The 27,296-nt window shown below is 37.1% G+C and overlaps 1 protein-coding gene across 2 annotated transcripts in view; it reads right to left on the reverse strand.

Annotated features, from left to right (window-relative positions):
- The window catches only part of ADAMTS12 (ADAM metallopeptidase with thrombospondin type 1 motif 12), a 415,156-nt gene that overhangs the window by 65,459 nt on the left and 322,401 nt on the right, over positions 1-27,296 (reverse strand). For both annotated transcript variants that reach the window (XM_077116928.1, XM_077116929.1), the window contains one exon: positions 14,369-14,495. In XM_077116928.1, the coding sequence (XP_076973043.1) occupies positions 14,369-14,495 (127 nt within the window). The remainder of the gene's footprint in view (positions 1-14,368; positions 14,496-27,296) is intronic.

Genomic DNA, 27,296 nt, shown 5'->3' on the forward strand with positions numbered 1-27,296 from the left:
ATTTTTTGACTGGCTGCTCCATCCTGGAATGTTCTAAAGAAGGCTTTTGTCCTGAAAGCCATTGCTCATGTATTACATATTTCTTGTTTAGATAATCAGAAGGATTTTATTAAATCTTTGAAAAATCTGTCTTGAATACTCCTTTGGGAAAGGACACAGAATTTCCAAGTTGGGTGTAGAAGCAAGATATTGCAGAAGGAAAATGAGCCAGAAATAAAAAAGATTAAACCTTGCATATGAAATCCTTTTGGGAAGGGAAATGACAGCTCTGAATGATGGGTATGAACTTTCCAGATATCACGGAAATAAGGTGACAGAAGAAGATATGTGCAACTTGAAATCTACTTCCAAAGAAACCACTGGACTAAGCTTGCAAAAACAATAATTTTTCAATAGCACAACCAACATTTATTATTCATTTGCTTTTAAAAAGCAAATTAATATTTTTTCCCTCCTATCCCTTTGCAAATTTGCATGTACTACTTAGCTCTGGAGTCAGATTTTCCCTTCATTTATAACATTTTAATTGTATTTTAATATGTGATAATTATTTTAAATTTGGAAGGTCCTGGTTCTAGCAGTGAAACCTATTCATGCCAAGATCCTGGTTAGCAGCATAGTATAGTATAGGAACACAGCCTGCTGAGAAAACAGATCTGAATTCAAATCCAGACTCTATCACTTATAGCTAAGTGAGCCTTGGACATTTTTGTGACTATCCCAGGCTTTGGTGTCCTCAGTTGTACAAACGGCAAACAAGATCTACCAATTAGGATTGCTAACAGAATTAAGTGATATGGAATTATGGAAAGGGCTTCAAAAATAGTGGGTTCTTGGGGTGATACTATCAACATGGCATAAGACATCCTCTGGAAAAGTATCCACTCAGAATCAACAAATAAAAGGGCAAAGCCCATTTGATTAGAATTCTGGAGGACTATAGAGAATGGAGATGGACTCCAAAAATGCTGAATCAAAGAAAAGGAAAAATAATCTTTAAGGTCAAGTAGATTTCTCTCCCAGACTTGCTAGTCTGGACGCCTCCTCCTCACTCGATCCCATGCATCTTAGCAGTTGCATAGAGGCAGGACAGCACTGGTCCTTCCTGTTGTGGATGTAGATCACAGAGTCACTCAGAGTAACTAGTTAGAATCAGATGACACAAGCTACTGAGGAGCGCCACATACAAAAGGGCCCTGAAAGGGAAAAAAAGAGAGAGAGAGTATATGGCAGAACTGTTGGCAACAGGTGAACCAAAGCAATTCAGTCTCTGTTTGCTGGACTACCTAAATGAAAATGGACATTTCTGGATTGGCCCACCTTTCTGGACTGACCCCACATGAGTTCTTGGGGTAGGATACCCTAAAAAAGAAGAAACTAGAGGCATTCCTCACAGGAAAAAGGGGGAAACAGAGCTGCTGTAAGATAGTTTGTGTCCAATAATAACTGAAAAATGGAAGGGAAAGGAGGCACTGAGTGAGGGAGAGAACATAAATCATAAGTGTTGGGGAGAAAATTCTGCACAGAATCAAACAGAACAGATCAAGATTTCTGGAGAAAGAACAGAGGAAAGGAAGCATTCTCCCGGAAGCGAAACAATTGCAAAAAAGGGCATTTTAAAAAAATCGTAACACATGTCTAGGGCAGGTAACAGATGAAAAAGAGCTGAGAAAATCTGAACAGCACAGGCTTCTCTAAAGTTCCAGAATGAGTTGGACCTAGCATCAAAGACTCTTCTTTCTTTTTAAACACAAAGCCAATCAACATTAAAACCTGAGGCAGCTGAACTTCAGAGTAAACTCATCAAGATAAGTAGCTGGCTACAAATCAGGATAAATTACAAGCCATATTTAAAACAGGAAAATATTGCCCAGTCAAAGAAGCAAATTAAAAATTCAAAGGAGACACAGAATTTGAAACAACTAATCAAAAATACTCAAGAAAATCTCCTAAATCAATTCAAGAGATGAAGAAGAAAATGGATATAGAACTAAAGGATATTAAAAAGATAAGTGAATATAAGGAAGAAATTTGGAAGTTTAAGAAAAAATATAACAAATTAGGGGCATGAAAAGCACAAAAATGGAAATTAAAAAGACACTAGAGGCATACAACATAAGATTTGAACAGACAGAAGAAAGAATCAATGAACTAAAAGACAGGGCAATTGATCATACAGTTAGAAGAATAGATAGAGAAAAGAACAAAAAAAAATTAAACAGTGTCCCAGGGATTTGAGTGACAGCATGAAGCATCCAAATGTATGTATCATGGGTGTGCCAGTTTGAAAGGATTATGTACCCTAGAAATGTCATGTTTTAATCCTGATCTATCTTGTGGAGGCAGCCATTTCTTTTAATCCCTATTCAGCACTGTAGGTTGGAAACTTGATTAGACTATCTCCATAGAGATGTGGCACACCCAATTGTAGGTATTAACCTTTGATTAGAGGGAGATGTGACTGCACCCATTCCAGGTGGGTCTTGATTAGTTTACTGGAATCCTTAAAAAGAGAAAATATTTGGAGAAGGCTTCAGAGCCACCAGAACCACGAGAGCCCACACAGCCAGAGACCTTTGGAGATATAGAAGGAATATGCCCCCAGGGAAATTTCATGAAACCAGAAGCCTGGAGAGAAAGCTAGCAGACATCACCACATTTGCCATGTGCCTTTCCAGTTGAGAGAGAAGCCCTGAACTTCACCAGCCTTTCTTGAGTGAAGGTAAAATTGTTGATGCCTTGATTTGGACATTTTTATACACTTGCTTTAATTGGGATATTTTCACAGCCTTAAAACTGTAAAAATGCAACTTTATGTATTCTCCCTTTTAAAAGCCATTCTATTTCTGGTATATCGCATCCAGCAGCTAGCAAACTAGAACAGTGGGTTCCCAGAAGGATAAGAGAAGAGAAAGAGGTAGAATATTTAAGGAAATAATGACTGAAAATTGCCCAACTCTCATGAAAGAGATATAAATATACATGTACCAATCAGAATAAACACTAATAGGCCTACGCCAGTGTGAAGAAATGAAGATTATCAGTCAGGGTCACTACCAGGAAAAATGCAAAACCCAATAGTACTGTATCATCAAAATGCAACTCTTCTTTTTGATCCCTGTGAGAGTAAGAATACAACTGGACAAGAAAAAGGCATATTTCCTGATAATGGACATGCAAAATATAAAGAGTTAATGTGGGGCAAAAAGAACATGGAGGGGAAACAGGCATATGGAAGCAGGAACATGTATGCTTTCGAAGCTAAGTTGGAATCTTTTCAAGTTAGTAGCTTGTAGATGCACATTGTGTAATACAAACCCCAGGGTAACTTTAAAGAAATTATTTAAAAAATATACAGAAACAAAATGAAATAGGGATCAATAAGATACATAACAAAAGATCAATGAATCAGGAAAGGAGTTTGCAATAAAAGAAAAGAGAGACAAAAAAGATATGTCATACAAAAACCAAAGGACAAAATTGCTGAAGTAAGTACTACCTTTACAGTAGTAACACTAATTGTTAATGGGATAAACTCCCCAATCAAAAGACAAAGAATGGCAGAATGGATTAAAAAGCATGATCCAACTATATATTGTTTACAAGAGACTCACCTTAGATCCAAAGATACTTATAGGTTGAAAGTGAAAGGATGGAAAAATATATTCCATGCAAACAATAACCAAAAAAGACCTGGGGGTAGCTATACTAATGTTAGACAAAATAGACTTTAAATTGATAGATGGTACAAGAGACAAAGAAAGATAATAAAAGGGGCAATTAAACAAGAAAAGTAATTAGCATAAATATGTAACTAACCATGGTGCCCCAGTACACATGAGAGAAACTCTGGCAAAACTGCAGGGAGAAATAGTTACCCCTACCATAATAGTTGGAGACTTCAATATACCACTCTCATCAATAGATAGAACATCTGGATGGAAGACCAATAAGGAAATAGAGAACTTGAATAATACTATAAGTGAACTAGATCTAACAGACACATGTAGAACACTTGACATCCAAACAGCAGGATATACATTCTTCTCAAGTGCACATGTGCATTCACCAAGTCACAAAACAAATTTCAATACATTTGGAAAGACTGAATTTATGCAAAGCATCTTCTCTGACCATAATGAAATGAAGGTGAAAATCAATAACAAGCAGAAAAGTGGAAAATCCACAAATATATGGAAGTTAAAAAACACTATTTTGAACAATCAGTGGGTCTAAGAAGAAATTGGAAGGGAAAATGGTATTGTCTTGAATGAATGAAAATGAGAACACAACATATCAAAACTTAAGAGATACTGCAAGGCAGTGCTAAAAGGGAAATTTACAGCCATAAATGCTTACATTAAAAAATAATGAAGAGGTAAAATAAAAAACCTAACTAAGTTCACACCTGGAGAAATTAGGGAAAAAAAAAAAAAAAACACCAGCAAATTAAACTCAAAACAAGCAGAAAGAAAGAAAAAGGATTTGAGCAGAAATAATTGAAACAGAATAAAAAAAGAGCATTAACAAAACTAAAAGTTGGCTCTTTGAAACAATCAATAGAATTGACAATTCCTCAGCTAGGTTGACAAAGAAAAAGAGAAGATGCAAATAAAATTAAAAAATGAGAGGGGAAACATTACTGCTGACCCACAGAAATAAAAAATATCATAAGAGGATACTATGAACAACTTTATGCCAACAAATTATACAACTCTGATGAAATGGACAAATTCCTAGAAATATGCAAACAATCTACACTGACTCTTGAAGAAATAAAAGATCTCAACAGACTAATTACAAGTAAAGAGATTGAATCAGTCATCAAAAACTTCCCATGAAAAAAGCCCATGACAAAATGGTTTCACAGTTAAATTCTACCAAATATTCCAAGAATTAATATCAGTCCTGCTCAAACTCTTAAAAAAATTGAACAGGAGGTAACACTACCTAATTCATTCTATAAGGCCAACATCACCCTTGCACTAAAGCCAGAATAGGTACTACAAGAAAAGAAAATTACAGACCAATTTATGTTATGAATAGAGATATAAAATCCTCAGCCAAATAATGAAAATCGAATCCAAGAGCACATTAAAAGAACTATACACTATGATCAAGTGGGTTTTATCTCACGTATGCAAGGGTGGTTCAATGTAAGAAAATCAATATAATATGCCACATTAACAGAACGAAGAGAAAAAGCCATACAAGCACCTCAATTGACAAAAAAAAAAGGCATTTGAAAAAATCCAGCATCCTTTCTTGATAAAAGCACTTTGAAAAAGAGGAATTGAATGCAAGTCCTCAACATGATAAAGAGCATGATGAAAAACCCACAGCTAACATCATAATGGTGGAAGAATGAAAGCTTTCCTTCTAAGATCTCAAACTAGAGATCTTAGGTTCCTTGGTCAGGAATATTATTTAACATTGTGCTGGAAGTTCTAGCCAGAGTAATTAGGCACAAAATGGAAATAAAAGACGTTCAGATTGGAAAGGAAGAAGTAAGACTTTCATTATTTGCAGATGAACTTGATTCCATATGTAGAAAGCCCTGGAATATCTGCAGTGAAGCTATTCAAGCTTAATAAATGAGATCTGCAAAATGACAGGGAACACGATCAACACCCCCAAATCAATAATTGCACTAGTAATAGGCAATCTGAGGAGGAAACAGAGAAAATTTCATTTACAATAGCAACTAACATAATCAAATATCTAGGAATACATTTTACCAAGGATGTAAAGGACTTATACACAGAAAACTACAAGACTTTGCTAAAAGAAATCAAAAATGATCAATAAATGGAAAGACATTTGTGTTCATAGATTGGAAGACTAAATATCATTAAAATGTCAATGCCATCCAATATGATGTACAGATTCAATGCAATCCCAATAAAAATAGCCTCCTTTGTATAAATGGAAAATCCAAATGTTAAATTTATTTGGAAGGGGAATGGGCCCCAAGTAGCCAAAATCATCTTGAAAACGAAGAATGAAGTTGGGGAACTCACACTTTCTGACTTTAAAGCTCATTACAAAGCGACAGTGCTCAAAGGAACATACATGGTACTAGTACAAGGACAAACATGTAGACCAATGGAATTGATTGTGAATTCAGAAATAGTCCCTCACATCTATAGCCAATTAAATTTTGACAAGGCTGCCAACTGCACTCAATTGGGAAAGAATCGTCTCTTCAACAAACAGTGCTGGGAAAACTGTATATCCATATGCAAAAGAATGAAGGAGGACCCCTAGCCCACATCATATACAAAAATCAACTCAAAATGGATCAAAGACCTAAATGTAAGAAACAGGACTATACAAGTTCTAGAAGAAAACTTCAGGATCTTATCATAGGCAATGGTTTCTTAGACTTTATACCCAAAGCATTAAGAAAAAAATAGACAAATGGGACCTCCTCAAAATTAAAAACTTTTGTGTATCAAAGGACTTGATCATGAAAATGAAAAGAGAACTTACTCAATGGGAGAAAATATTTGGAAACCACATATCTGATAAAGGATTAATATCCATAATATATAATGAAATCACACATAACTCAACAATAGTAAAATAAAGAACCCAATTTAAAAATGGGCAAAAGACTTGAATACACATTTCTCAAAGAGGATATACAATGGCTAAAAAGAACATGAAAAGATGCTTAAAATCATTAGCTATTAGGGAAATGCAAATCAAAACCACAATAAGATATTCTCTTAAACCTACTAGAATGGTTACTATTAAAAATAAAAGCAGAATAGTACAAGTTATGGAGAGCGTGTGGAGAAATACATACACTCATGCATATGCATTGCTGGTGGCAATATAAAATGGTGCAGCCACTGTGGAAGACAGTTTGGCAGTTCCTCAGAAAATTAATTACCATATGACCAGGCAATTCCACTACTAGGGATACACCTAAAAGAACTGAAAGCAGGGATTCAAACATGTATTTGCACATCAATGTTCATGGTGGCATTATTAATAAATGCCAAATGATGGAGGCAACCCAAGTATCCATCAACAGACACACTGATAAACAAAATGTGGTATGTACATACGATGTAATATTAAAAAAGAATGAAGTTTTGGTTCATGTGACAACATGGTTGAACATTACACTGATAGAAGCAAGCCAGACACAAAATGACAAATATTTTATGATCTCATTGATATAAAATTATTAGAGTAAACAAACTTATAGAGTTAGAAACCAGAATATAGATTACTAAGGGCTGGTTTGGGGGTAGAGAGTGGGGAATTAATGCTTATTTTGTACAAAATTTCTATTTGGGTTGATTAGAAAGTTTTAGAAATGTACTGTTATGATGGTCGCACAACATTGTGAGTATAATGAACAGCACTGGAGTATATATGTGAGTACACTTACAAGAGGGAAATTTTAGATCATACATTTGTTATTAGAATAAAAATTAAAAGATAAAACATAAGACTATACAACACAGTGAACCCTACTGTAAATTTACTATTAAAAAAAGGTTCTTCTATGAATTATAACAAATGGACTACACTAATGCAAGGTATTAATAATAGGTGGTATATTGGGAAAAAAATCACTCTAATGTGAATCCTGGACTATAATTAATAGGGCAACTATAATACTTTTTCATCAGTTGTAACAAAGGTACCACACTAATGCAAAGTGTTAATAATGGGGGGTGAAGTATATAGGAACAGTACTTTTTACATGATTTTTCTGTAAACCCACAACTTCTATAATTTAAAAGTTAAAAAAGTAGCAGATCTTAAAACTGTTAGTTTTTTTCTCCATCTTTTTCCCTTGGAGCATGACATTCAATTTCTCTGAACTGCTACCTCCTCATTTATCACCTGAGGATAATATCCACCCTCATTTTATCCTCTGATTACTTCACAAATATTTTGGGTAGCTGAAATGGAATCATAAATTAGAAGGACTAGAGTGGGCCATGGTGGCTCAGCAGGCAGAGTTCTCGCCTGCCATGCCAGAGACCGGGTTCATTTCCTGGTGCCTGCTTGTGCAAAAACAAAAAGGAAGGACTTTTGTAAATTAATCACTATATATCAATATTTCATGGAATTCTATCTAGCTTATCACATCTTACTTCAGAATGTATTTTGAGGTTCAGAAATTGTACCTGTTATATGTTGTTGGACCAGTTACCCATTACACACATTTGTCCCATTCTCGCCTATATTGACTGTGGTAGTCAGTTTCCAAGATGGCTGCCAAGAATTTCTACCTCCTGTTATTCACGCCTTGTTGTAGTTCCCTGAGGAACTTTTGAGGCAGGGTCATAAAAGATGCATCTTTAGTTCCTCTCTCTCTTGGATCAGCTGCCATGATGTAAGGACACTCAAGAAGTCCCATGAAAAGGTCCATGTGGCAAGGAACTGAGGCCTTCATCCAACATCCATGTGAGTGAGCCATTTTGGAAGTGGATCCTCCAGCCCCATTCAAACCTTCACATGATTACAGTCAAGCTGACCTCTAAGAGATCCTGAGCTAGAATCCCCCAGCTAAGCAATTCCCAAATTCCTGACCTGTAAGACCTATGAAACAATAAATGTTTGGTATTCTAAGCTGCTAAATTTGGGAGAAATTTCTCAGCAAATAGAAAATTAATAAGGATTATAGTTAGCTTATCATATCCTACTTAAGTACATATTTTGAATTTCAGAAATGATACTTGTAATGTGTTGTTATCGCTGTTATCTGTTACTTTAAATGGCCTCTCCTTTGTCTTTATTGCCCAACGTTATTCTCAAATTCATGCACCTGTCTGTGGGGCTAGTTATGACAGATTAGTTCTTTTCTTGCTATAAAGGTATTTCGTTTCTTGCTAATCTCAAACATTCACGAAAACACAGCAACAGTAGGAAAGATTACCTGAACTTATTTAGCTTACAGCTTTGTCATTGGCCTAGTGCAAATTACATACTCTCCTTGGGACTCAGGTTCTTATCTATTAAACAAGGGAGGTCAACTAGATGAAGCTTGTATGGTAACTCAAATTTTCGAGATTTTGGGACTTTAAAGGCAGTACCTATAAATGAAATTCTTTTCCTTTGGAATCTTTATTTTCTTTTAATAGAACAATTAGATTTAAAACACATTTTATGTAATTATATTTTTCATTAAAGAAGATATGGAAATCTGAGACAAAGACAAATGACTGGAAAATGTTCATATAGATGCTAAAATTTATGAGTGAATGAAAGAAGGGTTTAAAAAATCAGCAAAAACTTAATTTGATAACATGTCAAGAATCTGAGTTAAAGTCAGAGAAGTAAAATCTCTTAACTAATTTCAGCACCATTTTAATTTTGCTATCAATATTTTTGTTCTTTTACTCTTTGCTCAAAGCATAACATTTGATTTTGAGGTTTCCTTAAAATGGACTTTTGGAGGGGAATTAGAATCTTTCTTGCAGCTAAGTTTGTAATAGTTTCTAAAATAATAATGTCTTATCATAAATTATGCCCAATTACTTTTCCCCTTAAAAGTGTGGTTACAGCATGTTATTTATGGACTTCCACAAGAAAAAAAGAGACATATTTCTCATGTTCATAAAAATAAGAGTGTGGCAAAGGTGACAGTCCCAGAAGTGAACAGTTATGGTACAATGTGATACGCACAATCATGGTGGAATAGGAAAAAGAGAAGGGGGGAAAGACACTACTTTTCTATCAGGAGAATTCGGTTGAGGATTCTTGGATATTGGGAGGGAACAAAAACTTGCTTTCTAAATTCTAGCTCTCCCATTACTTGCCCAGAAAAAGGGTCTTAACTTCTTGTTTTCAGCACGCATTTAGAGAGAGCTCATCTTATCAAGTTTAAAGAGCCAATAAGATTTTGGTACCTAGAGAGTTTGAGTCTACATTATGGTTATTTTAAGTATATATACACTTGAATTAAAATATATGTCTGCATATATCTCCCTGACTAATATGCGTGTATAGAAATCAACAGAGGTAATAATTTAAAATATTTAAAGACTTCTAGGACACACTGAAGTTTATAGTTCCCACAAGCAGTCAAGTGTGGGGAAGGTGCCCCCACCAGGGTATGGGCCAGCTCTCATCAGAAGGCCATGCAGTGCTGGGGACCAGTTTATGGAAGCTGCATGCTTCTTCAGGCTTTCCTGTCCCCAAATCATTTCTTGAGCATTTACTATATGCACGGCACTGCATGAAGTGCTGCGGTGTGCACAGACCCTGAGCTTGAAGAACTCAAGTCAAAGTCCCATATCATGCCCTTCAAGCTGGGCATGGGGGAGTTATAGATAACTTGTTTTTTTAATATTTAATTTTTTTATTAGAAGAGTTGTGGTTTACAGAACAATCATGCATAAAATATAGTATACCACCCCATTACAAACACCTTGCACTCATGTGCTACAACTTCAGTATAAAAGCAAAACAAGAGCAAAATTTTATCTTCAGAGTTTAAAATACACTATTTTGGTCATTGATCAAATCTCTGAAGGCTTGATGTTTGAACTGGGCCAATTCAGGCTTGGCTTACTAATTTTGTTGATCTCCAAGGATCATTAGCTCAGGCTCAGGCATTAATGATGCATAGAAATAGCTTCAAAGAAGCTTAGCCCTTGGGAAATAGATACCAGACAAAGGGAAAAGTATCTTAAATCAAAGCAAAAATTGTTATCAAATGACAAAGATTTAAAAAGACCTGTTAGATCACTTGTGCTTGGCTCTTCTTGCTTACATATAATCTTCTTCAAACTGTCTGGAGGGAATTGGAGGAAATTATGTTTCCAGCACAATAACAGAAGCTGAGGGATTGGATGGCTTGTTTTCATTCCCTGAAGTGCGGCAATATGGAATAGCAAAAGCAGCTGCTCTAGAAATGGTCATCAATACCAAGTAAACCTGGGCATGGGACATCACATAGGTGCCGACTGGGGCTGCACAAGGGCCACATGGACAGCAGCCAGGATGTACATGCAGGACACTGGGTGAGGGATCCAGGCGCTTAGTTGCTGGTCCCAGCTATGATAACAGTAACCTTACCTGTGATATATTTGTTTCTCATATTGCCTACTGACTGTAAGCTTCTTTAGGAGTGACATATTTGTGTCATCCCCCCAAAATTCTTTGCTACACACCATGAGTACACCTTTATTGAGTGTTCTTCTAAGCTCTGGAGCACCTGAGACCTCTTTGGAGCACCTCTTTTGCCCTTCCCCTGTGTTTACATTAAAGCTTCTATTAAGCTGATTAATTATATTAGTTTCCTATGACTTCTATAACAAATCACCACAACATTGGTGGCTTAAAACAACAACATCTATTTTATTGCAGCTATGGAGGCCAGACACCAAACTCAGTATCTCTGGGCTGAAACCAAGGTGTCAGCTGGGCACCTGAGCGCTTCCAGGGGAGAACCCTGTCTTTGTCTCTTCCAGTTTCTGGGGCTGCTGGCATTCCTTGGCTTGTGGCTGCATGGCTTAAATTCTTTTATGCTCCATTTTCACATCAGCTTCTCCTCGCTGTGTCTGTGTCAACTCCTCTTTATAAGGATGCACTTAAGGCCCACTCTGATAATCTAGACTAATTTCCCCACATTTACAAAGATCACTCTTTATCTTTTGTCATAAAGGAAATATTCACAGGTTTCAAGGATTAGGACATGGATGTCTTTTTTGGGGGGGGGGGCATTTTTCAGCCTATCACAATGCTGTACTTAGGGGCAGACTTCAGGTCCACAGATCCTAGCCTGTACCACTTAGGGATTTCTTTATAAGGTTCCTTCTCTTTATCTATTGGGCTCAAGCCTCAGCTTATCTCTTGTCCTTCACCCTCTGGAATCTTGCCCCAACCTCCATCACTCTCTAGCATCCTTGCTGTACCTTATTATAGGGTTATGTTCAACTAGAAAATTATGGCAACTGGAGTGTAGTGGGCTGTGAAGACAACCACCCTTGTGGAAACTGAATTCTGAAAATGGTGAGGCCAAGTTTTTAGCTATAGGTGAGCAAGAAAATGTCAGGTATAGGTTTATATGTATGCAAAAACAGACAGCTGATATTGGATCCAAAATTCCCTTCAGCCTTCCTGCTTTTATATACATAAAATGTATGTATATAAAATACATATTTTATATGTATATAAATATGTATTCCCAGCTCTACCGTAGGCATCAGACTGCATCCCACACCTTTTGGGGCTCACCACACCTGGCACAGAGCTTGTCTTGCTTTAGACCTGCATGGCTCAGGTTCCACTCCCCTAAGAACAGGTCTCTCTTGGGGTGGTCTGCAGTACGTGATGGAGACCCCATCACATTTAAAGCCAGAAAGGCTGGACTCAAACTTTTGGTTCCTATTAGTTGTACAATATCAAGCAAGTTAATGAACATTTCTTCCTCTGTAGAATTAGCTTGGTAATAGTTATTTTTCAGAGAAAAATACAGAGAATATAAGGAAGTACTACAACACAGCCAAGAAATGCTCAGTAAATGCTAACTGTTTATGTGGTTATTAATACTGTCATATCTCTCATGGGAAACAGCAGGTGCTCAATGAGTATTTGCTAATGATATTAAGGCCAAGCCAGCCTATATCAAAGCCATAACAATGAGAATGTGAACCCAAGGGATAAAATGAGATTCAGGAAATAGATAGCTATGGTTTTAAGAAGGTACCCAATTCAACAGAGAGAGTGGTGTTGAAAAGTGAATAAGGATTCTGAGCATTTGTGTAGTGGTTGCTACCCAATGAGTCCAAAGGGAAGTATTGATAAAGTGTCAGTGGCTCTTAGGGAGAAAAGTTATGATGGAAGCAATGAACTCTAGACAGTACATTCCTCTTTTCCGGCTTCTCTTTCTTTAAAAGGTATTGTAATGACTGAAATTACAAACAAAATCTAGTGCTGGTCTAATTTTCTCCTGATTTTCCTATTTCCTCCTAGCAAAAGAGCTACAGGAAATTACTATAGCCAGGTGACGTGATTGCAGCACTTCTGCCCTGCCTTGAGAGTGGGGTCCGTGTTTGGACCTCACAGCCCATCTACTTTTGCTTCATACAACTGGGGGCCCAGAGCCACCCTCACTCAGGAGCACCCACAGAGCTGGGTAGAAAGTAAATCTTGTGGCCTTGAGATGAGAACACCTGGCCTCTGGGTTCTGCCAGTTTGACTCTATAGAAAGCTGACATTGCTTTTCTTAAATAACTTGTGTCGACTATTTCCTTTTTTTTCCCTTAGTCCTTTGGCATTTATCCCATTCTTCTTCTCTTCTCCAGGGTCAGCCTGTCACCTGCTTGATTTGCAGTATCAACTAGTACCCTCCTGTTTAGTTAAAATCCTTTAAGTGTGTCTGCTTAGGACTGGAATGAGTGACCAATGGCCTCTGTAACATAAAGACATCCCCATTTAGGTAACTAGAGAATGAAGACATGACCAGGAATTGTTCTTTTTTTCTCCCTCCCTCCTGTCTCTCACCCTCCCTTCTCCCTTCTCTTTTTCTCCCTCCCTCCTTCCCTCCTTCCCTCCCTTCCTCCCTTCCTCCCTTTGTTCTTCCCTCCTTCCCTCCTTCCTTCCTTCCCTCCCTCCCTCTCTCCGTTCCTTCCTTCCTTCCTCATAAACCCTTAATAATAACATCCCAGCTACCTTCTAGTATCCTGATATCTTGAAAACATATGGTTAGCAATTGAATATCTCTGTATCAATATTTTAAAACTAAGGGTGACCTCCCCTGCCCCTCTCCCAAAGAGACAGTTGACAGTATCTGGAGACCTTTTTGGTTGTCATAGTCTAGAAGGGGATTGCTGTTGGCATCCAGTGGGTAAAAACCAGGGATGCTGCTAAAAATCCTACAACATACAGGCCAGCCTGTACATTATAACAAAAAATTATCTGACCCAAAATGTCAATAGGATTAAGGTCAAGAAACACTGCTGTAAAATACACTCTTCCTGGCAGCTTTAAGTAACCCTGGGCACTGTGATCTGAAGATGCCAAAATCTAGAATGTCTGAAGGCTACTGTTATGCTGGTAAAGTGCCCTTGGATAAGCCAAATCATTAGTTTGAAAGCTTTTGGGTGATCCATATGACAGTCTCATTAACAATGCTTTGGGATTTAATCTTTCCAAATAATTAAACTCAGACACATTAGCTTTGTGAAAAATACTGCTCTCTGGGATGAAAATGCCCTCACTGACAGATTGCCAAAGGACCTGTAACATAGCCATAGAAACCTCTAACAGTTTGCTGTATTTATTATATTAATGAAGCCACATAGTTTCTTTTTATCACTGGACATGGGATTACTATTACCTTAGACATAATTCTAGACAGACACACATAGCTATGGCTTTTATCATTGGTTACCTGGGTGGACAATTGTTTTCATGGCACTTCTTCTGTCTCCCATTGGGCTGTGTTTCTGGATCACAGAATGTAGCTTTCACCATTCCTTGACCTTTCTTTATGCAATAGGCAGTCTGGCGGCGGATACCTGAGGGGTCAAACAGAATGATTCATATATATTGAATCCTAAGAGCTAATGCTCAGCATCAAATGAGCTACCTTGTCTTCCTTATAGGTGAAGGAGCAGTTGTCAAAAGGAATAATGTAGGGATGAGGAATGGCGACCTCTTGTTATCCAACCTCATGTGGCAGCTGGCAGTGGGTAAAAGCGATCCTGCTTAGAAAGGGCTACAATAGTATAAGTAGATTACTTTCCCAGTTCAAGAGCATGGTCTTTGGTATCAAACAGATTTAGAATTATATCTCCGTTCATCCATTTATTTATTGTGGACTCTGGGCAAGGCCCTTAAATTCTCTTAACTTCAGTTTTCCCACCGGTGCATAGGAGATAATGGCAGGATTCTAAAGGTTGCAGTAAAGCACCAAGTACAGTGCTTAGCACATAAAAAAGTACTTATTAAGTGCTAGGAATTATTATCATTAGCTAGGAAGTACTACCCTTAGTGAAAGTTCAGAAAAAATTACCTGTGTCTCAATCGGATCTTGTCTTGAAGCAGGGGACTATCAAAACCAACAATAAACCATTCAAAAGATTATTCTTTGAGTAGCTACTATATATACAAGGTTTTGTGCTGATGTAATGGCATATAAAGATCTTTAAGACAAAGCTCCTAAGCTTAAGAAGGTTCCAACTTGGCTTTGGATGTAAGACCAACACATGTATGCCAAATAGAAAACAACAGATTTAAATAGCGATAGTAGATAGCATCAGATGTTACAAGGCAGTTGCTACATTATTAGCTTATGGCAAGAATATAGGAGGTGGGACCTTTATATTAGCTGGAGTTAGTAACTTTAAAAGTTTGAGATGTTATATTTTTAAATAAATGCACAGAGCCAAGACAGTGGGTGTTGAAAATACTACTGCCTTCTGGACCAGGCAGATCATTTAATAAGGGAAGCACATAGGCGTGACAGAGTCCTTAGGCAAACAAAGCATACCTGTAGGATGGATTTAACTTTGGATGTATAATAAGAGCTAAAACAAGCAGTATTTGTCTTGAGTCAGGTATTGTTTTAAGCCATATATATGTGTGTATGTATCTGTATATGCATGTGCATATGCATAGCTTACATAGTATATATCTATAATGATATACTTATCTATTTTCTGTTATCATATATAATGACAAAAATCTCACACAATCCAATGAGGTTAACACTATCATTTCTGCCACCTGACAGATAACAAAACTGAGGCACAGTGAAGTTAAGGCAGAAAAAAGTAAAAGGCTCTGTGAACAAGGGCATCATTAGACAGAGAACTTAGAGGACTGTCCAAATTTTCATGGATTAGGAGGTGAATGGGCAAGGAGACAAGAGAATCAGCCAGCGTCTCTCTTGAGAGGGTTGATCCTTCAATGTTAAATGTGAAATACTGGGTGAGAATACTGAAGACCAGGAATGTTGGGGAAGAAGTGATCAGCTTGTGCAAAATTTAGCACCTGAGCTCTCAGGGAGATTAAGCCTTGAGTGGGATCATTGGTATACAGAGCTCTATAATGGGATAGGTCCTGAGCAGTGCAATAAACTGGCCATCTCCTCAGTTTACAGCTCAGGACATCAAAGGGCTTTTCCATGGTCATACAGCTGGTAAGACCTGAACTAAAGCCAGTTCTCCCAGCACTCATCACCTCACACTGGCTCATCATGGGTTCATTCTAGCTGCATTTCCCAGGCTGGCTTGCATACCCAGAACAAAACTAGATAGCATCTCACCATTTAAAAATAAGTCAGAAGGAGTTGCAAAACAAGTAAGTGAATCCTTTAAAGTGAACCAATGATATTTCATTGCTGAATAAAACATTATTTTATTCTTTGTGAGAAAATTCTATTTTTGAAAAGAAAGTTAACCTTCCAGCCACTCAGTCTTTCTCAGCTAATAAACTGTGTATCATTCTTTCTTTGTCTTATAAATAAAATACTCTTATCAGCTGGTAACCACATGGCAGAAGAAGCTTTTATGGCACAATGAGCTAATCTGAAATTATCATTTGGAAAGATACAAATGTCTGTAGAGAAGCCATAGACAGTGTTTGTTGAATAGATACTGGAATAGTTGAAATCAGAAAAACCGACATGTATCTGCAAGTGTAGAGGAAAAATATAAAAAGATTAGATGCTTAGAAATTACATTAATATATCAGATAGTTTTGCAGACTCCTGATGTCAAAATATAAAAGGAAACTGACAGGACTCTAAGAGTTTTAAATATTTCCCAAAGACTTGTTTCTGTTGCACAAAGGGCAAGATGAGTTTATTCAGTGTTCCTAGTAGTAGGAGGCTTACCATGAAATCCCCTTCAGAAAATTAATAACGTTTCCATACAGTCAACTGGACCAACAGTGACATAGCAGGTAGATTGGGTAGGTAGATATTGTCAAGTGCATATGGGAAAATTAATAACTATGTGTCAGAGTTTCTCTGTTGGATTTAATGACCCTCATGACCAATAATTTATTCTTCTAGCCCTTTAGTTCTCATTTGACAGACACCAAGCTAAAGCCAAATCTTCCAACAAGGACCCAACCCAGTAGATTGACTTCTCCAAAGTTAAAGGAAAGCAATGACTGTCCAAGTGTTTCTTCCTCAATTTTGATGTTCATGTGTTCATTTGGTGAAATGTAATCTATAATTTCATTCCTTACCAATTTCTAATTTAAGAAAAAACTTAAACTCAAAAAAAGGAAGGAGCTCTGGATTCTGTTCCCTACTTTCCCTTTTATCCATCACTTGGCTTGCTCTGCAGGAAAGTGAGAATGATGATATCCAGACTGCTTGAGGGCTGGAAATTTAGCTAGTTGATCTCTGGAAGGATCTCATATATTTTACAGTCAATAAATGCAAGAAAGAAAGACAAAATTAAAGTTTGACTACAGAAACCTTTTATAATGAGATATGACTAATATGATATCCTGGTTTACTTAGGAAACAGTTTGTTCCAATTGTTGTCAAATGCTTATGAATTGTATTAGTTCATATTGCCTCAGTGAATGTGTATATGACAGACTGTGTATACGTGTATATGACATGACTGTGGTTGAATTATGTGCCCCAGAAAAAAACATGCTCCTATTCTTAGCCCCATTCTCATGGGTGTGAATCCATTTTAAATAGGACCTTTTCAAAGTGTTATTTTTAAAGACATGGCCATCTGAAGGAGGGTGGGCCTTAATCCTATCACTAGAGGCCTTCTAAACAGAAAGGCATGGGGAGGAGATGGAAGCCAGAAATCAACAGAACCTAACAGGAAAGTCAAAGAACCCAGGGATAGCCAGCTTCCAGAGTATTACTGACTCTGGAAAGAGCCTACTAGGCTCTGAAACTATGAGCCAATAAATTCCCATTATTTAAGCCAACCCATTGTGTGATATTTGTCACAGCAGCATGGAAACTAAAACAGTGACCTTATCCCCCACCCTACCCCCATCAATATGTGGAGTCTGTTTCCCTTGTGTTTGAATCTGAATTGGCCGTGGAAGGTGTAACCAATAGAACGCAGAAGAAGTACTGCTGTGTGAGCAGAAGAGGTCAGAAAAGGCTTGCAGTTCCTGTCTGTTTCTTTCAGAATTCTCACTCTTAGGGTGCTCTAGCTGCCATGATGTAAGAAGCTCAAGCCCTTGAAGAGGCTATATGTAGGTTCGTCAGGTGACAATTCCAGCTCAGTCCAGCCTTTGAGTCATTGTGCCAGTTATGTAAGTCAAGGAGCCTCCTGATTCCAGCCTACAGTCATATGAGTCATCCTCAGGCATTAGAATCTTTCTAGGTAAGGCCACAAAATTAAGTAGTGGCACACCATTCCTTCTGTGTCTGGTCTTACATTTTCTGGCCCACAGAATCTGTGTGCTTAACGAAATGCTGGTCGTTTTATTTCACTAAATTTAGGGTGGTTTGTTATACAGTAATAATAACTGAAACAGCATTCCATAAATATTAGTTTTCTTCCTTTCTCCAGTCAAGACCTAGAACTGCAATCCAGTTTGGCTTGCTAGTTGTCTAACCACTATTCATTTAAATGTTTCATCTCTTCCTCTCTCATGCTACACTGCTCTTTGTTCCTCGAGATTCAGTTTGCAACCTTTGCCATCTGTTCCGGGTCCTGGGAAGCTGATACTAAGGACAGCTTTGGCTTCCCGGTGTGTTTAGGAAGTGGAGGCATGGTCTCTTTGGATAATTGCTCCTTCCTCTTCTCCCTTCAGGCCTAGGGATCATGTCTCTGGTAAGTCTTGCTAAGACATTGTAAATGTTCCCAGCTTCTGCTGTTAATGGTCAGGGGTACTGAATTACCTTTCTTGATTGCCCCAAATTCTGCTCACACATTTGAAAGTAGTCAAGTTATTCAGTTTGAATGTGCCATCTGTTTCCTGCTGGAGACTGTAATTGAGACATTTCCTTTGTAATAAACAACTCAAAATATTAACCTTGAGTGATATATCCATTATTTAACTTTGTAAACCAATTGCCATTATAATATAAACCTTCTTTCACATAGGATATTGTAATGCCTCTTGGGGAGGGGAATCAGGTCATCATTTTAAGGGCAGTGGTGATTATGTGTCACTGCAAATGCAAAAAGTGTAGGAAATGAGGTTGAATCCATATGAACTTGGCCTTTCCCTGGAAATCAAAAAAAAGAGAAAAATGACATTGGCCTTTTATTTGCCTTGTCATTTGTCCCTTTCTCTGACAAACTGAATACAGCCCCCAAAGAAATTCTAGTTAATTAAGGATGTCAGCCAATCAATACACTGCCATGCCACTAAGTTAACTGCTTGTATGGAAGAATTTATTTGAAAGGAAGTTAAGGAAAAGTCAATTGCATTCTAAAATATAAAAGGTGTAAATTCGATTATGTTATTTCTGTAGGATATTGAGTTCTTATTCCATGTAGCACTGAGAATGCTACCATGCAAATATAAATAATTGGTAAATCATATTGGATTATAGTGTGATAGGTCAATTAAATGCCTTTACTTTTAAGAACTGTCTTGCTCTATTCCTAACCCCCTTCCTAATTTTCTTCAATGGATATTATGTACTGATATAAAGAAGAGGTAAAATTCTCTGTTAAAAAAATGAGTAATGATGTAACTAATATTCTCAATTTAACCTTGAGATAGTAAAATAGAAGTATATTGTATGGTTAATTTAGTTCATATAAGATAATCATTTTTAATGGATTAAAAATTCAATTTATGAAGTTTACAAGGAAACAACTAAAGACTTAATTTTTGTAATGATCCATGGCAAAAAGTACACTATTTTCAATTATATCTAAACTTGAGATCCATCACACTGAAGGCAGAAGGCATTTAATCATATTATCTGAAGAGATTCTAATTATTGTATACCTCATCTCTGAAATACTACCAAAAAACAAGATGTCTCCCTTTATGACTACCTAAATAACAATATCAGTACAAGTTAAAATTTTACTTTAGCACACAAATGAGAATCTTCCTAAAATTGGACAGACTTTGATTTTATTAATATGAGATAGAAACACGTCTGTGAATCAGTCAAGGGCTTTGTCATTACAATCCCACCAGAAGAAGGAGTTTTCCAGGGAACCGTATCACCAACTGTCTTGTTGACAAGTCCATCTGAACTCATGATTTCAGTTACCTTTTTCTTTCTGGCTCCCTTGGCCCCTTCATTTCTGTTTCCTTGCTCAGTCAAGGAAAGGCTTTATCCTGTTTCTACACGGGGTCAAACGCTTTCAGAAGTGTGTGTGCATGTGAGAGAGAGAGGGAGAAGGAGAGGGCAACAACACTACCACCACATGCACCGCCTGAGTACACACGCACACACACACATACATGCACTGGAATCAGAGTCTATACTGGTTTTGCATCCCACTTTTTTTTTTTTTTTTTTTTTTAAAGGAAAGACAGAGAGAAGGCAGGAAGGATAGAAGGAAGGAAGGAAGGAAGAAAGGGAAACATTTTTAAACATTTTCTTGTTTTATTGTATTCTGTTTCTCCGTTTTTGTTACATGGGCTGGGGCCGGGAATCGAACCGAGGTCCTCCGGCATAGCAGGCAAGCACTTTGCCCGCTGAGCCACCGCGGCCCGCCTTGCATCCCACTTTTGATACTTTCTAGCTGAGTCTTCTTGGACAACCTTCCTAACCTTTGCAAGCCTCAGTTTCCTCACTCATCTTCAAGACTATGGTATTGGGTTGTTGTGAGGATGAAAACAAGATAACATATCCTCAAGTCCATAGCACAGTGATTAATGCACAGTTTGGTCCTTGAAAGAAGCTCTTTAGACCTGAATTGAAAGCTTCTTTGTAACCCACTTTCCCTATTATGAGGCATCAACTTATGCAGCTCTGCTTTCTGCATGTTGTGAAGCCTGGGTGGGAATCACACTGGGAATAAGGAATAAAGCAAACCAGCTCATACAGACCATTGAGGCCTCAGCCCTCATGTGATTGATGCAACCTCCATCCTGCAAACAATTGAATCTTAAGCTACGCAATGCACAACATTGTGAATGCAATGAACACCACTGAATTGTATGCTTGAAAGTAGTTAAAATGGGAAATTTTGGGTTGTATATATGCTACCAGAATAAAAATAAAAACCCATAGAACTGTACAACATAAAGAATAACCCTAGTATAAAATATGGGCTATAGTTAATAATTTAATTATAATAATATTGTTACATCAATTGTAACAAAGTTACAACACTAATGCAGAATGTTAATAATAGGGGACTGTTACACATGAATATCTAGACCTGGTTGATCCTTCCTGATGATCAGGCAGTCAGCTGGATCACCACCAAGATGAATGCACTTTGAAAAAATCAAAGAAATATCTGACTCTGAGCTTTCAAAGAAATTATCTCTGTCTTCTAGATATCAGTATGTGGTCATAAATCAGGATCAGAGTGGAATATACGCCCAATGTATGATTCTTATGATTTATCAAGAACATGTGTACACATTTCAAAACAGATGATTTGAGCTTTAGCAGGAAATCTGTTCCAGTAAACATACATATTGGCTCTACCCCTATTTATTCTCAGTTAACATAATACAGTTTCTAAGGCAGCTCAGTCTGAGCAAGCTCAAGGAGCTTTGCATGGCCATTAGAGGTTTCAATATTTGCCTTTTCCTAGTAGAACATGACATTCTTTGACAAAGGGACAATGATAAAGCTCCAAAGACAATTCAGCCAAGTGGGGTGAAGGGAGCCTTGAAGTCAATAGGAGGGCAGGGAAAAGTTTTCTCCCTTTTGCATAGGCCATGGATATATATATAGGCCTGAAAATGCAAAATAGAAGAAACTACATAGTTTCTGCCAATAGACTACAAAATTGGCAAAGGTCATGTCAGAAGTGATGACCCATTTTTTAACAGTAGTACCACTACCATGTGTTGTTCAGGACATGGGGAACTCTCTGCTGGAAGGTATAACAAGTAGCATGGTTCTGCAGTACTAGGGCTGCAGTGAGCCACATGTGTGGCTTTTATATTTCCCTGGAAGTGAAGTTGAGTTTTTGCCAAAATATTTTCTTGTTTAATGAGTCGTAAAGCTTTCTATTGAGGCTAACATCTGTGTCAAACCATTTCTGAAGATGTTTCTTCACAGAGAATCCATTGAGTGACCTTGCATGGTCTATTTTCCATTGGATGACTCTGTTAAATTTGTTTCAAAGAGCATTCTGTAGTGTATGGTAGTGCTGGGTATTCCCTTCACCCCCTGCAACTTCTCCTAGAAGCTAGTCCTAAATTTCCCCAAAGTCATAAGGTCACTACCCATGGGTAAGCCAGGAGTAGAGGCGAATGCGGCTGAGAGGCTAGAAGAACAGGGGAGGACCTTTGCTGATAGGCACACAGAGTCCTTTTTACCTTCAAAAAGTAAAATAAGCAGAAAATAAGCTGGCTTTGAAGCTAGTTAGTTCCATTTATAATATTGTCTTGCCAATTTTTCATATGGATCCCTGATATACAATAAAGAGAATATATATTTTTTAATATACAGAATTCAAAAATTTAAGGCATTTGTGAGAGTCCTTTGTGAGGAATGGAGCATATGGGAGACTTCCTGACCTAACCAGTTGGGATTGCTCAGAGAACAAGGATAGTGATGCACTCAAGATCACAATTATTCTTGCTCTATATAATGTGTTCCAGAGAAAGAAAAATATAAGATAAATAAAACTTAGTGAATAATGCTTAAATAACCCTTTGTCCCACTTACATAAGAGTAAAATATAAAATATTAAATGATAAAAATATAAATACATAAAAAGGAGAAAAGCCAAGAATCATGTCAGTCAAATGTAGCTAAGTATCCCTGTAAAACTGAGGAGGACTTGAGAAAAAAGTCTGTCAGGCTCCTGACCAGAAGCAGCTGGTGGTGGTCTTATGTTCAACTGCAGTGAAGTGAGAGGATTTACAGTGCCTCGAATGGGATGGGATGAGACCATCCCAACAGAAGATGCTTGAGGTCTTAACTCTTGATGAGTTGCAGGCCTAGAGAGGCAGCAAGACAAAAACCCAGCTTCTTCATTATATTAGGAAGAAGCCCAGCTCCCCGTTGGTTCCATGACTGTATCTAACTTATTTTCAATGTCACTACGAGACAGCACTGCTGAACAAACATAACAAGACCTGGTCCTGGAAGGAGGTCCTGTAGAGGGGCCAGGAAAAAGCTGCAAAAACAAAAACAAAAACAAAAACGAACAACAACAACAACAACAAAAAAAAACAACCGAGTAGAGGCCATAATGAGCAAGATAATTTTAAAGAGAAAGAACTAGATGGGTGAATTCTAATAATAGCTCTTATCATAGAGCTATAGAAATTAGAGCATCAGGTCAATGGAACAGAATGGGATCTAGGAAACAGACTCATACCTACAGATATATTTATCTGCAAAATAAATACACAAACTTGATAAATGCTGAAGAGGAGGTAATGACCTATTTGATAAAGATGGTTGGAACAACTGATTATCTATAAGGAAAAAAATAAAATCAGATCCCTACTTTATATTGTATACAAAAGTAAATTTTAAGTGGTTTAAACTCCTTATGTAAAATTCAAAACTTTAAAAGTTTTAGAAGAAAACATAAGTTCTTTATCTTTATAATTTGAGAATAAGAAAGAATTTTTAAATAAGAAACTGAAAACACAAAATATAAAGGAAAACATTGATCATATTAAAGTTAAACGTCTCTGCTTAACAAACGATCTGTTTAATGTAAATAAGAAAGAATAAAGTTTAAAAGACAAGCCAAAAACATAGGTTTCTAACTTTCTCAGTTCGTGGTGACTTTTAGTGTTCCAGCATTTTTTAACAGTGCCCCTAGACTAAATAAACTACCTACCAGTTCCATAGGCTAGAAAGAAGTTAATAAATATTTATGATCTAACAACTTAGTAGCGATCTGAAAAGTTATATGCATGATTTGCAAGAAAAATAGCATTTTTATTTTATTTTAAAACAACTTACCAATAGGATGTGTGCATCTACTTGAAACTATACGATTTTTCAATCTTGGAATGAGACCAGACCAATCTTTCCTGTCTACCTTGATTTTCATGTGGTACTTAACTTTTATTCCAGCCACCACCAAAAACCCAGTTTGACAAAGATAAGATGTCACTGAAAGGACTGTAGAATGATGTCACCTTGAAACTGTGAACTACCTTGAACTAGTAGTTCATGTGATGTCCAAGAGATGTTAAGTATTGCTGTGTTTCCCTTAAAAATTTATGTTTCCCTCAAAAATTTAAAATATTCTATGACACCTGTGCCAGTTTGAGGCTATTATATACCCCAGGAAAGCCATGTTTTAATTCTGATCCAATCTTGTGGGAGCAGCCATTTCTTTTAATCCTGATTCAGTATTGTAGGGCAGAAAGCTTTGATTAAATTGTTTCCATGGAGATGTGGCATGCCCAGTTGTGGGTGAAACCTCTTGGTTAGATGGAGATGACTCCACCCATTCCAGATGGGCCCTGATTAGTTTACTGGGATCCTTTTGGAGTGAGTTAGAAATGATAGAAGCCTCAAAGGAATAATTTTGGAGCGAGTTAGAAATAACAGATCCTCAGAGCCAACAGAGCTGACACAGATGCCGGCACTTAGAAAACAGAGACACAGATGTTTGGAGATGTTTGGAGCCCAGCAGATGTCACCATGAGATGTTAAGCAAGCCAGAACCTGGAGAGAGCCAAGGGAAGCCAAGAGATGAAAGCCAGCCCTGGAGAAGCAAATTGAGGATCTCCCAGAGGAACAGAGGCTAAAAGCAAGGAAGGCTAGGAGCAAGGGACCTGCCAATGCCAGTCATGTGACTTTCTAGTTGACAGAGGTTTTCCAGACCCATCAGCCTTCCTTGAATTAAGGTACATTTCCCTGGATGTGCCTTAGTTTGGACATTTTTAAAAGCTTAGAACTGTAAACTTGTAACTTAATAAATTTCCTTTATAAAAGCTGTTTCATTTCTGGTATATTACAATCCAGCAGCTTACAAACTAATGCAACACCTACCCACTTGAGTGCACGGATCCACTCATACGACAAATTTGGAAAGCAAATTGGCAATATCTATTTTAGTTGAATATGCACAGACCAGGAATTCTATTTCTAGGTATTCATGTTAGAGAGGCTCAAAAATGACCATAAGGTAACAATGACAAGGGGATTCTTTACAGCTTGGAGAAATGTCTATAATTGCACAATACTAGAATGCATAAATAAATTATGGAATAGTATGCAGTCCTTAAAATGAAAATAGTACAGTTACTTCTCTCAGTGTGGATTTATCTCAAAATCAATGCTTAGTACAGAAAAGAAAGATCAAGAATGATACATGGAGTATAATACTATTTGTAGAAAGCTTAAACACCTTGAGAAACAGTACTATATAATGTGTAGGACAATATACAAGTATTTAGCAATAAGCATGAGGATAATAAATGCTTATTTCATGACAGTAGTTACATTTGGAGAAGAAAAGCAATGAACAGAGCTGGGAGTGTAACACAGAGTTATCAATGATACCTGGGTGATTTTTTTCCTTAAAAAATGAAGAACTGAAACAAACATGACAATGTTAAGATATGAAAAATTCAAGTGATTGTTACTCAGGGATTTGTTATTACATTTTCTACTTTTGTGTGTACGTTTGCAATGTCTCAAAATGAAAATGTGTAAAACTAAAGTAACCCAATAACAATGAAACAAAATAAAATATAATGATTGCTACAACCTGTTTGTAACCCATTTACTATGAAAAACAACTTAGCAATAAGTTTCTTTACATTTAATGAAAGAGCTGTGAAACTAGAAAGGCACCTAGAAATCAACACTAAGCACATAGCTCTTTAGATGCTCATTAGAAGATAAACAATAAAAAAGTTTTGGTTTGGATTTTAAGTGAAATCTTATGTATCCATTGAAATAATAGTTATGAAGATTGTATTACACATGATATTAAGCGAAAAGATGTGTGTGTATATACATATAGTATAAATATACATACATACATACATACATACATACATACATATGCTCACAACTTTATAAATCTACAATTAGAAAACAGAATATTGAAAGGGAACAAAGTCCCAAAGTACTTGTGTTACAGAGGTAACTTTATCTTTCATTTTTCATTAATGTGTTTAATTTACTTGTGTAATGTAGAAAATTTTAACTTGAAGAAAATAAAAGTACATTGCTGCATGATTCTGTGTTTCATGCAATCTTCCATTTTTATGTTCAGCAATGTGTGTTTGATGTGAATATCAGCATTTCATTTTCATATTTTCTATGAAATGCTGAGAGTATAAAAGTTGATATTTTGTCTTCTCTACTACAGGGAGAAAACTTAGTGTCATTCAAATAGGCAGTGTGGCTTTGGATAAGGGGAGCCTATGGACACTGATAGTTTCAGTTAAGGTTTAATAACCAGAATGATATTTACCCAGCTGGGCAGAGGTGTTGCCTGAAGTATCAGGCTATTAAAAAATGCCAGATTCACATCTGGTGAGGATGTTTCATTTCCTCGCTAACTTCAGATGTATCTTTATGATCACTGCACATCTCAGCCATTTATCTCTTTGTTCCTGATTCCCACAAAAAAAAAATAATATTTTTTTCTGGGAATCAGGAACAGTTCATCCTATCTTTAAATAGAAGAGGAAGGAGGAATGTCTTCCTGTTTCTTGGGGGAGCCTCTGCCTAATCAGAAGTGGTTGAGTTGCATTCCGTGATGCCCTGGGAATGATGATTTAATAGTTTCAAACAATACTTCATTGAAAGATGAGAACAAGCAGGATGACACATTGAAAAAGCATTTGTAACTACAGTCACGATGCCTGTATGTAGTTTCCTTACAACTGCTCCTCAGGGAGGGTTTTTTTTCCTTTCTCCTGCCAACTTATTTCCTGCCTAAGTTGCCCTTGTCACTTTGCACATCCACCTCTCCCATAGTGCATGGGGCGCTATGTTGGGAAATTCTGGAGGCAGCAGTGGGGATCTCAGCACGACACTCCCACCAACACCACGTATGGCTGTTGCCACACCTAGCACCTTCGACCAAGAGAGATTTCCAGAGGTTTAAGATTTTTAGAGTGTTATACATTTTGAAATGGTTTTTTTATTTCTATGAATTTGAAAAGTTAACTCTTGACTTTTCTGGACTGAAGGAGGGAAAGAAAGAAGTTGATAGTACAAAAGTCATTTATAAGCTTGATAGTGCATGACTCAATGTCTGTCACCAGAGCGATTTCCATGACTATGTCCT

The sequence above is a fragment of the Tamandua tetradactyla genome, chromosome 9 (genome assembly GCF_023851605.1).
Source record: "Tamandua tetradactyla isolate mTamTet1 chromosome 9, mTamTet1.pri, whole genome shotgun sequence".
In the NCBI taxonomy this organism is placed as follows: Eukaryota; Metazoa; Chordata; class Mammalia; order Pilosa; family Myrmecophagidae; genus Tamandua; species Tamandua tetradactyla.